The 17,051-nt window shown below is 45.5% G+C and overlaps 2 protein-coding genes across 4 annotated transcripts in view; one reads left to right on the forward strand and one right to left on the reverse strand.

The window, feature by feature from the left end:
• PAK5 (p21 (RAC1) activated kinase 5) overlaps window positions 1-17,051 on the forward strand; it is a 156,053-nt gene that overhangs the window by 4,219 nt on the left and 134,783 nt on the right. The window lies entirely within an intron of this gene.
• LOC121068633 (D-beta-hydroxybutyrate dehydrogenase, mitochondrial-like) lies at window positions 206-13,295 on the reverse strand. The gene is made up of 4 exons (XM_040553986.1): window positions 12,907-13,295; window positions 6,419-6,571; window positions 3,837-3,967; window positions 206-1,229 (listed from the first exon to the last, which is right to left on the reverse strand). The coding sequence occupies exons 1-4, from the start codon at window positions 13,232-13,234 to the stop codon at window positions 882-884; spliced, it is 960 nt and encodes a 319-aa protein (XP_040409920.1). The 5' UTR covers window positions 13,235-13,295; the 3' UTR covers window positions 206-881.

Raw genomic sequence — 17,051 nt, forward strand, 5'->3', positions numbered from 1 at the left:
ATGAATAGATAGTTTTTCCATCAGACCTTAACCCCTATAGTAGTAGCAAAAACAGAACTCTGGGCTTAGTATGTTCTTCTTAAGCTACAGGTTGCTGCTGCGTTCTGGTTCTTGTCACCCTGGTGTTTAGCCCTCTGACTACATTTTAGGTTAGTATGTTGATTTATCCAGACATTAGATAAATAGATAGAGTTTATTTAGGATTGAATATTCAGTTGTAAATAGAATGTGCTACTTATTTTTCAAAGTCCATCACACATTGGCTTTGTTACAGATTTATCCCTAACACCTGAATAAGCACTGAACTGCAGTTAGCCAAGCTACTGTTTCGTTGCTAAGAATACAACTTGATTACTCATTTAACACTTCCTAACTTTCTAAAGTCACAGCTACATTCAAAGTGTTTCAAGGTCTGTTGCTCATTCCTCATTTTTCCATTAGCCTCTTCCCATCACCTCTAATAAATTACTATTTAGGCTCCTACACATAAGATGCTTTCATCTCTGCCATACTGATTTCAGGTATGCAGTTGCCCTGTAGGATATGCTCCATTTTGCCTCTGTCATGTCTCTAACGCAGTAATTTGGTATTGTATTAGGAAAAGCTGCATTAAATTTTCTAGGCAATACCTAAAGTAGTGTAAGTGGCCCTGTTCTTTCTCTACAAGAGAAATACAGTTACTAGACAACTGTGTGAATTTTACTTGAGGTCCTACACGTTCTTCTGTATGAACAAGTGACAGTTCTGAGCAGGGAGACGCTCCAAAGTTTGCATCAGTTAGTCGGTGTCATAACATGATTTCTGGGGGCATTACATGGAGCCATGGCTTTCGCAGTTTAAAAAATTGCCTAGCCTGAGTCACTAAATGATACCAATGCTGGCTATGTAAGCTTGACTTTACTCAGTGCATAAGACAGAAAAAAATCCATCACAGTAGTTGGAAGTAAAGCACATACAAGCACCAGTGCTTTTTCCTTTAGCCTTGCTACCATGTAACGTGCCTTGGGTGCAGGAGACATTAAAGCATCAACCATAGCATCTACAACTTCATTGCCATTAGGGCTTCCTTCGCTGAGGATGTTGTTGAAAAAGTTTGCCCGCTCTTGAACATACTCCTTGTTGTAAACTGCCTTTTCCTCTTCACTGAGTTCATTCCAAATCTCTTCAGCACTGACTGGTGGCTGGATTTTGGTAGAGCGTGCATAGTTTCCTGGCTGAATAATAGAGACCTATAAGCAAAATGTAAAACTTATCAAAATGCAATCAGTCATTCTGAATTCAATTAAATACCATGAACAGTAAAACAGATCAAAAGCTTTCTGCAAACAGATTTCTTCCAGAAAATGCTGCTTTGTGGAAATTTTAACCTTGAAAACTTCACTGAAATCAAATATATTCCCGTGAAGCATTTACAGTTGCAGAGGTGCTTTATTCTGGCTTCCTCATTTCACTCTGGTATTAATGTTCTTGTTTTGACTACTCGGCATACCTTCACAGAACGCCCGAGTGCATCGTTGATTTGTATGGCATGCTTAGCAGTGTAAATGTTGTGATAATACTGAGGCAAAGCATTTCAGTATGACTTTGATGTCTCCAAGGTGGAATACTTTGGATTTTTCACTCAGTGGCAAATCTTGCAATTGGCAAATTTTTGCCCCAATTTTGAACAAAAGGGGATGTCAAAGAAACTTAACAATTTCTGGGGAAAGAAGTGCCGTTTTCCCCAAGTGGGTGTAATTAAAAGGAAATAGATATGGTTAGTACAACAAGTAGAAAGAGGGCCAAAGGTCCCGCTCCAGTGAAGTCATTAGCAAATTTCCACAGATTTCTTTGCATGTAGACTTAAATTCAAAGTGTACAAAGCCTTTGCTGCTCAGCCTGTTTCCTTTGCATGTATTATTCTGCTGTTCTGCTGACTTCCAGGGAATTTCAGAGCAGGCTTGGCACTCACAGTGTGCACGCTTTTCCTGGAATACCTCAGCTAGCTGCTGGCTTGTTAAAACTGCTTGTGGATTTGCAAAGAAAACAAATAATCTCCGTGGCATTTAACTGACCTGATTCCTAGAGACTATAACAAAATGGGAGGAAGAACGGTGCTGAGCCATGTAAGAGACTTGGGGATCTGACAGACATTCTTTGGAAATCTGCATTAATTTCAAACCTTGATGCCCCCAGTCTGCCTTCCAGCCCATCTACCAGAGGCTGGGGCACCATCACCGGTATGTGCCGGGCTCTCATCCTGCCTGGCCACCAGCACCCTGCGTGCCAGCGCCGGAGCCACATGCAAACAGCAGGATGGGGTGCAGGTAGCCCCCTGAGAGACAGCACACACAGCTGGGAATGCCTGAGAGTGCCTCAGGCAGGTTTGCCACGGGGCATCTTGCAGAGCCCTCACTTTGGGTGCTCTTTTCAGCAGTGTTCTGTATTAGCCAAGCTAATCCCAATAGAAAACTTCCCACATTCATTTTAAAGAAAGGCTTTGAACAGGTTTTGGAGTTGGCTAGGAGCTCCTATGCTTTTTTTTTTTTTTTTTCCCTGATTTTCCTTAGGGTTTTGCTAGTGGAAAACACACTTTGTTTCCTGTAGGCAGCCAGCTTGCCTGGCCAGAGTTCAGTGGGACAGAGCCATGGCTCCATCTGTCCCTTGCCACCCCTGGGCCACCATCTCCTGGCAGGAAGATGGGAGCAGCAGGGCAAGGGAAGGGAGCAAAGTGAAGAGGAAGCGTGTGTTCTGCAGGCTCTCTGCAGGGTAGGTCCCGCAGCAAAGACCAGCCAGTGTCTTGCACACTGTGAGAAACAGAAAAATAATTTTCACAGATATTCTGGAAATGTTTGTCAGTCTGAGCTACCATATTGTGTGCTGGGGTTATTCTGGGGGTGGGAACAGTAAAAATCCTAAAACAACCACAGTAATTAACCTGTTAAACTAAGCTCTTCCATCCATTTGAGATTATCCTCAGCTAATCGATTCAAATCCTCATCATGCTGTGTGGTATTAGGATGTGTGAAATCACTTGCATTTTATATCATTTTATATTTATCCAAGAAGGGCACATAATAGAGGCATAGCAGCAATTTCTTCCAACACAAAGCTTACAAACAGCACTCTACATGCTCTGTGCATGTAGAGAGTACACCAATGTAAATCCTCCAGAGAGGGCTTTCAGTGTTTCAGAAGTGTTTCAGCTGTGGAGTGACTCCAAGGAAAAAGCCTAGTGAAGCTACTTAGTGATCTAAGCTTCAGGTTTGACTATCAGTGTTTCTTAGGTAGAGCACTAAGAGCACTCTTACAGCCTCTTAGATTAAGAGAATAAAAAATTGCTCTGCATGAATACTGCCTCTTGCAGTGTAGTTGTTCCCAGAAAAAAAAAAAAAAAAGAACTTTTAAGCACTGATGTGAGAGGAGAGAGAGAGAGAGAGAGAGAAAAAAAACCCTAAGGTAGGTGACAAGCCTTCCTTCTTGCTGCACAGTGCTCACACCTGGGCTCTTTGCAGCTACCCTGGAGAAAGTTTCAGTTGCTTCATATTATTACAGGCTCTTCGCAGAGCATGGCACTGCTCAGACAGGCCTGTCTCAGAAAGTTTCTCCACTATAGAGGATGTGGAGAAAGGGTGGAAGTCACAATGTTGTCACAGAGGTGGTCTTCCCTCAGGCTAAATTTCCACCCCCCCTCCATAGCTCGGTATTTGTAGAAGCTACTTGCTTCCTTCCCACAAAATAATGCATTTCAGCTCTGGAAGAAGATTCAGGAGTGAAATTCGTCTCTTTCTCATACAAAAAACAATGTTTGAAATAGCAGGAGGTTTCATGGAACAGCTGCTTATTGCATCACTTACCTGAACACCAAACTTCTTCATTTCCAGTCTTAAGGCATCACAAAATTTTTCAATAGCTGCCTTGGTCATAGAATAAATGCCATTTCCCAAAGCAAAATAGGCAATAATGCTGGACATGAAGACAATACGTCCTGGAACAAAAACAGTGAAAATAACTTTTCACTCTCAGTCTTTCAAACAGAATTGATTTACTGAAGTCTTCTGAACTGCTAGCAATGTGGTATTTAGCATGTTGCTATTTTACTGTGCAAGATGCCAAAGCTGGGCTGTGTAAATGTGCAGTCCCAGCAAAACAGTTCACTCAGCTCTGTAAAGCAGAGAAATTCATGCAAAAAAACTTCCTTACATCTAGTGACAGATGCTGGACTAGACAAAGCATAACACATTCTCAACGTGCTGCTTATTCCTTCTGAGCCAATTGACTCAGATGACAGAAGATGAAAGAGATGGAAGCAAAGAATTCCTTTAAAATCTTTAGACTGAAAAATAGTAATAAAAGACTAGTAATAGGAGAACTGCAGAGGAGAGAAGCAGATGATTTTCCTTTTGGTGGCTACATGACTGCGAATACCATTTTTTCTGTGCTAATGATGTCTCTGCTCCGAGTCCTGGCTTACGGCTGGGCATATAAAGTCCAATTCAGATTGTGCAGTGATAAGCTTCACCAGAGAAAGGTGACTTGACAAAGTGTGTGCAGCCTTACCCCGCCATGCTGTGACTTCCCTTTGTATTTCTTGCCAAGCGCCTGCATGCGTTAAGCAGCTGAGATTTCTGATTTGAGGCATTGGGCTATGGTCTGTTTCCATTGTTTACTTGTCAACTTCCATCAGATAGTCATAGCATAGAGTAAGAGATGTGTGAATGTGGTGTATATATTTATATATAATACATACAAATACTAGAGGTGAGAGAGAGCGTCCTCATAGCTAAGAACTGAGAAAACACAGTACCATTCCTACTGCTGTCACAGATGCAGAAGACGTCTGGGTTCCAGATCTGACCAAATGGTGTGGGTCTATCAAAAGGGTATCGCGGGAATGCAGTTAAATCTGTCATTCTGAATTAGGTTCCCTGCCTTCCTACACAGCATCTGGGCTAAGTCTTACATGCGACAGTGGGAGAGGGATGACCAGCTTGTTGATCGAGATGCTGCATCAGCTGGCCTCACCATCTGGGAAAGCTATGGGGGAATGGTGCTCCTCTTCGAGTTAGATGCATGGTCCTAGGCTGGAGGGAAATACCCCCTGTACAAGTACCAATAACCTTGAAGCTTTTCTTGGAACAGTCGCCCATCCTGAAACGGCAGCCAGCCCCTTCCACAGTGACACAGCCGCTGGATAAGAGACAGTAGGATGACTACTGCCTCCTTTTTCCACTTGCTAAGCAACGTGGGGCAGGTACCCAGGAGGTGGGACACATCATTTAACTTCTCTCTTTGCCTAAGGTAACTGAAACCTGGCTTTCCCAGGAGAATGCTGGGAGTTATCACAGAGTTTTAGGGCATCATAGAGTTTTAGCCTTTAGTAAGACATCACAGAAAGAAAGCAATGTCTTCTCATGTAATAGGCACATAATATGTCTGCTGTTTCCCACTGGGTACATTCTTTTACAAAAACACGTCCAGCTTGCAGTATTTAAAGGCTTCTTTTTTTCTTGCATCAAAATATCAGCCAAAGGCAACCAAGCAGGAAGAAGCAAAGTAATGAAAACGAGGATCCTTTCATCTTACCAACGTTGTGTGTAACAGTGACCTCTGGGGATTCCAGACGAGAGCTAGCCCCTACCAGGCTTGATGCCGTGCACGCACAGTGGAGCAAATCCTTGCCTTAAAGAGCTTACAACTTAAACAGGCAAGCTAAGCAAAAGGGGGAGAAAGGAAAAGGGTATCTTTGTTTCCCAAATACAGGTGGGGACAAGTAAGGAACAAACTGCAAAGCAACTGAGACATGCTGCAATGCTGTAGAGAGCTATTTGAACCATTTCTGATCAGAAGAAAGGGCAAAGCACATGCATATGGAGGTTCATGCAAACACATTTATCCCATTTGCTACCCATGCATCTCTGTATGGCACTGTTTCACATACTTGGGAGTTTCCTGCCCTAGGCCATAGGATCTTGCTAGGCCTGGAACTGCCAGCGGAATGGCTCTAGTTTGCCTCTGTAGGATCATCCTTCCTCTCCTGATCGCCACACACTAAAACAGTGAAGCCTAAATAAAAAAGTTAAACAGGAGATTATCATTTTTTTTCCTGATTGGCAGTGCTTACAAAGCCTTGCCTGAGCTTCATATCCTGCTGTAAGCATTTTTTTTTCTCTCTGTTTTGAGTCAAATACTGAGACAATTCCTTGTTTGTAAATAGTGGGGGGTTTATGTATCGCAAAGCCAGAATCTGTAAGGGTTCTTTTCTCCTTATAACTTTACCCTCTTTTCAGGATCAAGTTGCTCTTTCAGGCCACACAGAAGGAAGCTGTCATTTCAGTTCAACGAGAGACAATTAAGGCTTCTTTTATAGGTGCTACATTACCCTGATTATAGTAAGCTAATTATTCTACAACTCTAAATAACAGTGGATTAGCATTACCCTTGTATTTCCTCAGAAGGGGAAGAAATGTCAGGGTTGTCCTGATGCTCCCAAGAAGATTCACATCTGTAAATTTTTCATATTTTTCCATAGACAGCCATCCTGTCTCACCAAATGTTGATATTCCTGCATTGTTCACAAGCCCCCAAAAACCTAAAGAAGAGAAATGTCTTAGCAAGCATCTTTTACAGAAAAACAACCACCTCTAGGTGACCAACCAACACGAGTGATCTGAAGCCTTGAAAGCAATTTTTTCAGTTGCATTATCTTTTTGTCTTTTCTACTGATAAGCACAGGCATGTTTTGTTTAATGAAGGAATGTAATTGTGGCCATTAGCTGGACAATATAAATCTCAGTGCTATTTAATAATCACTCACTTTATAGTCTTCTTAAGTTATTTATGAATAACATGATCTGGGAGACTACTTATTACTGCCAATGTGGTATATCATGCTATTTTAATTACTTCAATCCCACTGTGTGCTACGAGCAGCTTTGTGAAAATTATGTTAAGCAGTCTAAAGGCTAAGGGGTAATATTTTCAAAGTGCCTGACTAATTTAGGAGCCTACATCTTGGCTCCTTTTCCAGGAGGTTGAGCATCAATTCCTTCTGAAATCAGCCACAGTCGGGTACGTGGGCACAGCACTGGGTAACGTAACCAAGCAAGGTCGGCAGCTCTAGCATTTTCTGGATTTTGTGCCTTGGCTAGCTCTATTCCCCAGGTAACAACAGGGCTTGGCACAAGGAGCCCAGCCCCTGCAACACAGTAAGATTTCAGCATTTTCCAGCAGATCTTTACAGGCAGTGGAGCTTGTTCTGACCCAACTCTGCACCGAGCCCTTTAGCCCAAAGCCATAGACTGTTTCATGTGAGCACTGCGCAGAACCCTGGCTGTTGGACGTGCTTTTTGTCGGAGAGTGGCAGTGCTGGCAGTTTGGAGCTGACATGCTGCTAAACGCTGATGAAGCCATGCTGACTTTTCTGGCCCACAGAGCACATAGCTGCAGGTGCATGGTAAAGCAGTGACACGGTGCTTCTGTGCTTCTGGAAACACTGCTGTTTCTGTTCTCAAATCCTGACTAAAGGTATTTCTAGGTGAGCAGAGGGGTAATTAAGAAGTACATGGAGTTGCCGGAGAAACAGATAAGTTTACTATTTTAAGGTGTTGTGCATGTCTGTTTGAGGTAAATGACTGTTTTCTGATGCCTTCCACAGGACCTCCAGGTCTAGGTTTCTGGTGAGGCAGTGGGTAACAGCACCTCTCTTCCTTCCTCTGACCAGAGAGTCTGTGTGTGATGTCTCCTGTACCCATGGGGGCAAAGATGCTTGCAGGAGGCCTTTGGTCACCCTGGAGAAGGTGCTGCAGAACCCCTTGGGCTGACCTCTTTTCTTTCTGAGTTTGTCTGACAAAGCTCCTGTGATGGCTTCACTGTATCTTGGTCCTTCCAGAGCCCTGCCAAGAAATGCTAATACAGGAATTCATTCATAGCAATAGTTAAAGATGAAATGGACAATTTTCTAGAATTAGTTTGTAAAACAGAGCTCTGTAAGATCTCCTAACACATATATACTACTTGTGTATACTCCTACAAGAGACCCTTCTTTCCCCTGCCGTTGCCCTGTTGTTCCAGGCCTTCCCATCATTCTTTGGCTTTATTTCCCCATCTTAAAATGGAACCAGCACCCTGGAACTGATCCCCTTGTAAAATGCTTCAAGATCAATGGATTAGCATCCTCTGAAAGAGCCAATTATCAATAGTTGTACTCGCGATCTGATCTGCAGATGGACTGAGTAGCTGCATACCCCACCTGTTTCCACTTAAGGCTGCAGGTATCTGTACTCAGGTTTATTTTTAAATCAGCTAACTCTAACACAACACAATCTAAGGCCTGACAGCATGGCCAGAGCTGTTCCTTGATCTTCTGAGCTTTACCTTTTCTAATTAAAAAAAGTCATCTTGCTTTTGCTACTGCATCCTGCACAGCGCAGCGAGAACACTTGCTCTATGTACCTCAGGATTCATTGGGACTTCAGAAATATGGCCATTGGACTTGAAGAGATTGATTTTCTTCCTCTTTCTCTGAACTATGAAATGCAGAATTTGGTTTGCAAGGCAAAAGTTTTCTCTTCAGCCACTTGCCAGCTTTCTCTCGTGCACTTCAAGGACTGGAGGCTGTTAGTGATGAGGCTAGCCCATGTGTACAAACAGGCAGGGTTCACAGAAAAAAGGCTCCCTCTTTCTTTGCAGTGGCCAAATCAAAAGTCAAGAGAAGAAAAAGTGGCTTGAGTTAAACTGAAACAGACTCTTTTGAGGAAAAGATTAAGTGAAACATAAAAAGAGCCTTTGCTTGGGGTCAGCTCAAAGCATTTTATTTGCCCTCAAGTGAAACATACTGTTCCTCAGCAGAATGTTTTAGCATCTCCAAATGGAAAATTTTCTGAAGTTTTCTACAAATTTTTCTGACACTACTGTGTATGAATCAATTTGCCAAATTCTACCCAAATAATGAGCAGTTCATTATTGCCACATACTGTTTTTTTTCAGAAAATTTACTATCACATGAAAAACAACCTGTCCAGCTATGTAGTAAGGTTACTTGAATCAGCTTTGGTCTTCCTTTCTTGAAACACTTGAGGTAAAAAATAATGCTATAAACCTGCCTGCAAAATATTTTGTATATTTGCTTAGACAAGTGCAGCTTGGGGAACCTGAGAAATGTCCTTAGAGAGAAATTACCAAAAAGCCTGCAGTGTCGCCAGCGGTGGCCTCCTCTGGGTGGAACAGGCTCCCTGTTCCCTGGGTGCCTGATTCTGTACGGAGATTCCCAAGTACCACATATCACACGCACGTAATGCTTTGCTGAATCCTGCAGGGGGAAGGGGTCCCAGGTGGCAGTTTTCAGGCATGACTTCCAGCCTAGGGTCTGGTCAGATGCAGGAGGATTTCCTGTGTTCATGTTAACAACAGGATCCCTGGGAGAAATCCAGAGGCAGTCTGCAATATACAAGTGTAATGGCCATAAGAAAGCTCAAGGAAGATCTGAAGATCTGTGCATCTAGTGAAAGCCTTCTGTTCTGGATGTCCTGACATCCAGATGTCCTTGGTAGAGCTTGATCGAGTCTTTCATACCCACAGCCAGTCAATTCACCGCCTCCTAGAAGGACACGGCACAAGTGAGACTGAACAGCCGAAGGAAAGAGACATCACATTTTCTCAGAGCGCCCGTGCACAGACACAGTAGGAAAAAGCAGTTGGTGTTGATCTGGAAGGCAAAATTTGCTCAGACTGCCAAAACAGAACTCAGTCCAAGCAGGGGTTAGGAAGAGGGATGTCAGACTACAGCAGGCAGGGAATAAATAAACTGGAAAGCAGAACTGGACGTCAAAGAGATTTTCGCTGATCTCTGTGTTGGGAAAATGGATTCTGAGGACAAAGATTAAGAGAGAGAGCAGGGGATCTAAAGAATCACTTTAGGAAACCTAACTTAAGATTAGTGAGGCTTTCAGGAGAACCTTAGCTCTTGCATAACCTCCCAGATAATTTCCATGTCAGCACACGTTGGCCAAAAAGCACATATCCAAAGTCCGTGTCTAGGCCCAAGAGGTGCCTGATGTTTTTCCAGAAACTCTTCCAAGTTTTCTTCCTGTTCAAGTCAATCAAGCTGTGTGCTTGGAAGAGACATTTCTGTGCGTGTTCACATTTCTGTGCAGGTGCCTGCACACAGGTAATATCTGAAGTCAGCCACATTTTCTAAACTTGAATGTCTGTTCTTGATTTCACTGCTCTTTGGAGTTTCTTATCTAAACTGGGGCCATGCCAAAATGCCATCAAATCATTTAACTGCTTTCTCACTGTTTCAGTACATCTTCAAAAGTATTAGGTTGAAATGCATTGCATTAAGCCCACAGGTGGCTGACGTTGTTCATTTTTGACCACTTTTGGAATGACACGGGAGTGGTTTAGTGATCCGAAGTTAGATTCCAGCATGATGTGACGTATTTAACATCTTTGGCACTTGAGTGAAACCGATCAGAGTACAAATGGCATAAAGAGAAGAGAGGGAACAGCCCCTAAAGAGATCCTAGTGGCTCTGGTGACCGAGGCCTCTTTCTCAGTTTCTGCAGGGAGCTGCTGAGCAGAATTATCCTGAGCTGAGGGAGGGGTTGGAAAGGCAGAGCCGGAGCTGGTCAGCAGGATTTAGAGGCTGGCCCAGACATACAGACCCCGTCCAGTAACTTTTGTAATGGTAGATGCTTCCATAGCTTTTTAAGTAATCTAACTCCTGATTTACTATTGGAGTAAATCACGCTGATTTACCTTTGACACAACCCACTGAATTTCTGCTTCGGTTTGAATGGTTTGCACAAAAACAAAGAGCAGATTTGTAGCGGACAAATGCCTTCTTAAAACAGTCTACTGGACTCATCACCTGCTCTTTTTCTCCCTTTTACAAGTGTCTGACAGGTGCCTGATTTTCGGTGTGGTTGGTCTCATGCTGTAGGCCCTGGCTGCTCTATGATCCTCTAGGGAAAATGCCCGAAGGTTTCACTGCGGGGAGTTCCTTAGTTCCTTAACCAGAGGGACAGCACGGCCCATGCTCTGCTGGCCACCCTTTGGGAACCTTTGGGTAGCAGATAAACTGCTCTTTACAGCTGCATACTTTTCTCACCTTCTAGGTACTTTCAGAACATAAATGCAATTATCAGTGGTTCAGAATTCTCTTTCCAGTGGGGGGAAAAAAATAAAAAAAAAATAAAAGAATATTTGACCCAAATGTAAACAAATTACAATTACTGTCTTTATCAAATCAAATGGCTCATTTGAGAGTTAACCTTTAGATGAATCATTAAATTGAAACTGTTCTCATAAAGTTAAAATACCAAAGAAAACACATCTATTTTCAGAGATGCCAATAAGGAACATCCCTACTGATTTTTTTGCATAAAGACTGTAGAGTATCCTTACAGTTTCATTACGTTTGAGATAAAAATATTTATGCCCATGTACTTTATAAATTATGAAGACAACTTGTGGCATTCACTCCATTAATATCAGGTATTAAAATAACTCCTTTGTGCCTTCTTATTTAATAAACCTAGGAAGAACACTGCTTGATAATTGGGAGTTTTCCCAAATGGCATATGTTCTATCGGGATCTATAAAATTATGATCTCCTTTCTTCCTTTGCAGCATACCCTCGCGATGTTGCAGCAGAAAAGCTGACCACCAACAGGACAAGGTTTCCTAGGGACCGTGCTCTGTCTGCGTGTGCCGAGCGCTGCGTTGAGGGTATAAGGGCTGGGTCGAAAGCCCCTCTCTGTGCACACAGTGCGTGCACAGCATCCGCACTGCTGCACAGCTCACGTCCTCCCCGGCCCCTCCACCAAGCCCTGATGGCTCTGGTGAGATTTGCCTTGCTCTGAAGGCATGTCCACATGCCTAGAAGCAGCAAGGACAGCCAGCAGGGTTTCCTGAACTTTGACTCAAGAGTCTACGTGCTAGCATGAGCATGGCCATTGCATAAGGCACCAGAGCCACAGGATAAATTATCTGTAACCCAGAGTTTGAGGTGATGCAGACACTGTGCCCCCTCTGGCTCTAAGGGCTTTTGTAAGTCATCTGCATTGGCCCTACAGCTTGGAGGGAGCCTGAGGAAGGCTCTGCCTCTTAATCAGATAAGGTCAAGATCAACCATAAATACACATCCTTAATGAGCAGCGAGGAGGTTTCTTCTTACCTCACCTCTCATTTCAACCCATTCCCAAGGTGCTAATGAACCAGGCAGGGAGTGGCCTTGTGTGTCATCCTCACTCTGCATGCTTTATTCTCCACTTGTATTCCCTGTGTGAGCAGGGACTGCTCATCTGTAATTGAGGGAATCGTCTGATCTCAGTAAGTGTGCCTGACCCACGTGCGTCCCTCGGTATTACAGCGGGTGACGTTTGCCCTGATGTAAACATGGCCCTTTTGTGCGTACCGCGTCGCATGTTCTCATTTAGGATTTAGGTTGCCTACACTTACTGTGCAAGCTGAAATCTGTCCGTTCTCCTTGGTGTATACTCCTCATAGGGTGCAAAATTGCCAGCTTTCCTTCCAAGTAACCCTTCCTTGGAGCAGCTTAACAAACCTCAAGTTGTACCGAGAGGCAAGGGGTGCAGCAGCTGCCCTCTGCATCTACTCATCCACTCTCTCACAAACCATGCCTAGGAAGGTGCCACCATCCCCACCGCCTCCCGTGCAGGCACGCTTCTGGTTCTTTGCCGCGTTCCCTGGCGTTTCCCCCTGCCAGCAACCCAGGGGGATCCCTGCCCCCTGGCGTTTCCCCCGCTGCCAAACCCAGAACGCGCCCCCCCCGGCTCACCAAAGCCGCGCCCTTCCCCATCGCACCGCACACAGCCCCGGGGCGCGCACTTCCCCAGCACCCCGCTCCCCCCTGGCACCCTCCCCTGCCCCGGCTCGGGTCCGGGGGCTCCTGCCGCTCACCTCTCTCGGGCAGGTGGCTCAGCACCAGCTCCTTGGCCGCCTGCACGTCGCGGCCGCAGGTCACATCCAGCCGCAGCACCCGCAGCCGCCCGGCCCCGGCGGCCGCCTCCCGCTGCAGCCGCCGCGCCCCGGCGCCGCCCGGGCAGAGGCAGCCGGCGAACACGGTGAAGCCGAGGCGGTGCAGGCGCAGCGCCAGCAGGTGCCCGAAGCCGCTGTCGCAGCCGGTGATGAGCACGGCCCGGCCGGCAGGCTCCAGCCGCGACGCCCCTCGTCGTCCCAGCAGCAGCACCAGCAGCAGCAGGAGGAGGAGGAGGGCTGTGACCCACATGCTGCCCCACCGTACCGTCTGGGTCCCAGGAGGCGGCCGGCAGAGGGTGCCCCCCCTTCAAGCACCGCCCTCGGTCCAGGCGGGGTCTCCGGGGAGTTCCCCCGCCGAGCTGCCTGCCCGCTGCCCAGGGATGGTGGCTTCACCTGCCCCGTGCTGCTCGGCTCCAGGTAGCTCCTGGCCGCATCGGTAGGGTCAGAAGGGAGCTGGAGTTGTGCCAGAGCTCCCATGGGCAGTTCAAGGTGTCCTCCAAGTGTTTGTTGACACTGAGGGAGATTTTGGCTCTAGGGCATGAAATGAAAACATCACAAGTGTTTCAGGATCCATGGGATCGGGATTTGTAATCCAGCTTCGTTGCTATGCTCTAGTTGGCCTGTTAAGTGAATGGGGTTTGCTGTGGTGCAGGTCTGTGTCTGCTGTGCTGTGTCAAGGGGTGCCTATAGGCACTGCTCGGTGGGGACTCCGTATCTGTTTCTAACATCCTACTTTGCTGAGCAAAGATCCCCGAGTGCCAAGACTACAGGAGACGTTTGGTTAGGCAGTGTGTTCTCTGCCCTTTCTTTCATCTGAGAAACTCTCCAAGCAGCTATTGGAAGGGAAGGTATGTCATATCTGCCTCCTCTGAGTAAATGAAGTGCTTGAAAGAACCAGGTGACTTTATCACCGACTGTGAGTTAAAGCGGGCCTGTAAAAAATACAAAGAGTCATTCATCGACATATAGACAGCATCAGAGGAAGCAGCTGGACTTAATACACGCAGGAATATTCCTAGGCATTTGCCTAATTTGCATCCCTGTAGCTCCACAGTCAGCCTTGTTCACGTTTAGGAGTTTGTCCGTCAAACAGGTAATGCCTGTCTCTGGCCATGGCAGGGGTGTTCCAGAGTTGGCAGAGCCTTGCTGGGCATGAGTGTCCAAAAACGGCACTTGTCCCTGGAGGCAGCCACATTTATGTTTGTGTTGGGATCCCTTTGTGCTGATATAGCGTGTTTTGAATGAAGGAGAAACTAAGGAGTTTCTCTTTTCTCTTTTTCTCTTTTCTCTTTTCTAAAGAGAAACTGAGTAATTATTGTTTAAGTCTCTTTTCCATGGGCCAAGGCATTCATGTCTATTTATTGTATTTCACTGCAGATCTGCCAATATTTACTTGGGCTCTAACCTGTTCTCTGTCATCTCTTTGCACTGTTCAGGTCCTCAGTAGGCATGGCCTAATGGCACTTAACATCTGAAGTGGCTTGGAAAAGGAGGTTATGCTTTGCAGCTGGGAGACGAAGCAGGGAATGGAATGGTTAAACCCCAAAAGCTGTCTTGCTACCTACCTGTTCTCAGCAGCACTTAGTTGCTCATGTTCCATCACACTGGGAGATGCTGCCCTTTTTTAGCCTTCGAAAGATCTCTTGATGTTCTGCAACCCCGAGTCACAAAGCATTCTCTTTACATTTTAAAAATATTAGGCAACCCTCAAATCGTGAGAGTTGATAACCATCAGTCCTCCCTCCAGCTTCCCTGCCCGGTTCCCTCCCGCATAAGAAGATGGGGAGGAACTCCAGCTTCACCTCCTCCGTGCCTCCTGCCCAGCTCTCTTCTGCCTCTGCCAGCTTCTGTTCTCTCAGCTTTCTTGTCCTGTTAATAACCTGAGGATCACAGGCAGTGCCTAAAGCACTCTCCTAAAGCACAAAAGGTGACCCTCCTAACCTCTCAGTCTTATGCTGTCTCTATTCCAAATAAATTTCAAAAGATATTAAAAATGCGGCGCACAAATGTGACATGCTCTCATCTGAGAACAGGAGCAGTATGTTGTCAGAGCAACAGAATAATTTAGCCTGAAAGTTGTGGATGAGAACTGTAAAAAATTATCCTGCCCATTTAGAAACTTCTTGACTACCCAGTCTAGTCAAGGAGGCCACTTAGGTCTCCAGTACAGACTCGTTGCAGCTTCTCGGTTTGCTGGAATGCTTTTCTCTGGATGCATGTTATTGTGTGTGTGCATGTGTTAATATGCAGGTTGAATTAATAACTCTGTGGTTTGTCTAGTATCCAAAATCCCATTTTCTTCTTTAGAACTCGTTTTAAGTAAAATCTCTACGATTTTATGCCTGTCTTAATATGTTCTTCCTCCTCTGTAACTCAAGTCAGTTGTGGCTTTCCTGTCGCAAGTTTAAGGAAGGGTCCAGAGTTCAAGGAAAGAGGTGAGGAAGTGAAAGCTGCTGGAGGCTGGTACTGCTGGGGGTCTGAACAAGTCTGCACCTAGATCATGGCCAGGTGCCTTCCCAGGAACAGCCCTTGTGAACCTTAAAGCTGTCCTCTGGGTCACCCAGCAAGTTTCACAGTGTGAAATAACAAGTTGCTACAGTTAAAACAACAAAAACAACAACAAGCTTTCCTGAGGCTTCAAAATCTCTTCTCAGGTGACCAGATACAGTTAGATACAGTTAGGTCTACAAAGGTGCTGCACTGCTGAGGGTCACAGTGGCTGCCCTTCTTCCACACCCTGGAAAATCAGGCCACTTCCACAAATTGTGGCCAAATTATGCATGAAGGCATTTACCATTAGGTTCTTCTTGGAAAAATCACTGCTCAGACCTTACTAATGCTATTAGTTACTGCTCTGAAACAAATCAGATGGCAAAAAAATGATGCTGTAACTTTCTTGTTGAGCAGGGGCGTGTTGCCATGTTGTCCTCACCCTCAGAACATGGAAGGAATTTCTAAAGGACTGCCAGTTCGTTCTCAGGCAGTGTCTGGAGAGGAACATGGTAAAGGCAAGCTGGGAAGGACTGTGCTCCTCCAGCACACCCCAGGACATCCAGCTCGACCCCCAGGGGAGAGAGATCTGCCCTTTACCTAGTTCCTGAGCAAAGGGTCAGTGGCTATGGGGAGAGGAGCTTGCTTCAGGCTGTTTAAGCAAAGTGCTCAGATCTCCGTTCAGCCTAACTCCAGGAGAAATCCAGCTGTGAGGGAGGGGGCAATGAGCTTTTCTCTGCCCTTCATCCCCTTCTTGTCTATTTTCATGCCTACTCACCTCTGTTTATTTTACCCATTCCCTTGCTGTTCCCTCAGCTCCTCATCTCTCTCCCCCTCCTCTCAGTCTTACTGCAAGTTGGAGCTGTCTCAAGATTTGCCATCTGTCATGCTCAGTGGTACCCACTCTCAGTGGTGGGCAGGAGGAGTAATGATATTTGATGTCTTTCTTACAGCCTCAACTCTCCGGTGTCGTGTCAAAGCATTATTCTTTTTATTTTCTGAAGCGACGATGAAATTGATGCCTTTTCAGGTAACTGCAAAGCCATCTGTGGTCTCACAGGAGGCATTTTGGTGGGAAGTGTCTCTGTCGCAGCTTCAGAAAAATGCTGTGAGTGTGACCAACTGCCTCCTAAAAGCTCCAAATAGCCAAACGAATCTAGAAAACGATAACACAGCCCCCTCTTTTGTTTAATATTCTTGTGCTTTTGAAGCCGGTGCCATGATGTCCAGGGTGCAGGCTCAGGACTTCTGACCAACAGGAGCTGGCTGTGTTGCGCTCACTTCAGCGTGAATGCGACTCTTCTCTTTGCTCTCCGTTGTGCCTCACCAGCTCAGGCTCCAGACCTTTTAGCTCAACTCTTGCTATCCTACAGGGAATAGCATAGCATGCTGCTGACCTTAGCTAGGACTTCTGGTATTTCTACAGAGAAAACAATGCTTATCTAGCAGGAAAAAAAACACTGAACTCTTCCTGAAGCAGCCCATCTGGATAAAAGTTTGCATTCCTGCCTTCTGGTGCTAGCACATAAATGACACTGCTTGCTGCAGCTATCCAGAGAGCTGAGGTCAAGGCTGCT

Source organism: Cygnus olor, chromosome 3, assembly GCF_009769625.2.
Source record: "Cygnus olor isolate bCygOlo1 chromosome 3, bCygOlo1.pri.v2, whole genome shotgun sequence".
Taxonomy (NCBI): Eukaryota; Metazoa; Chordata; class Aves; order Anseriformes; family Anatidae; genus Cygnus; species Cygnus olor.

Excerpts from the sequence above, each read along its gene's own strand:
- LOC121068633 (XM_040553986.1), bottom strand. The coding sequence starts at position 13,234 with ATGTGGGTCACAGCCCTCCTCCTCCTCCTGCTGCTGCTGGTGCTGCTG. Across the intron at positions 6,572-12,906 it reads GAGCCACCTGCCCGAGAGAG|GTTTTTGGGGGCTTGTGAAC; the intron begins GTGAGCGGCAGG and ends TCTCTTCTTTAG. Across the intron at positions 3,968-6,418 it reads CCTTCTGAGGAAATACAAGG|GACGTATTGTCTTCATGTCC; the intron begins GTAATGCTAATC and ends TTTTTGTTCCAG.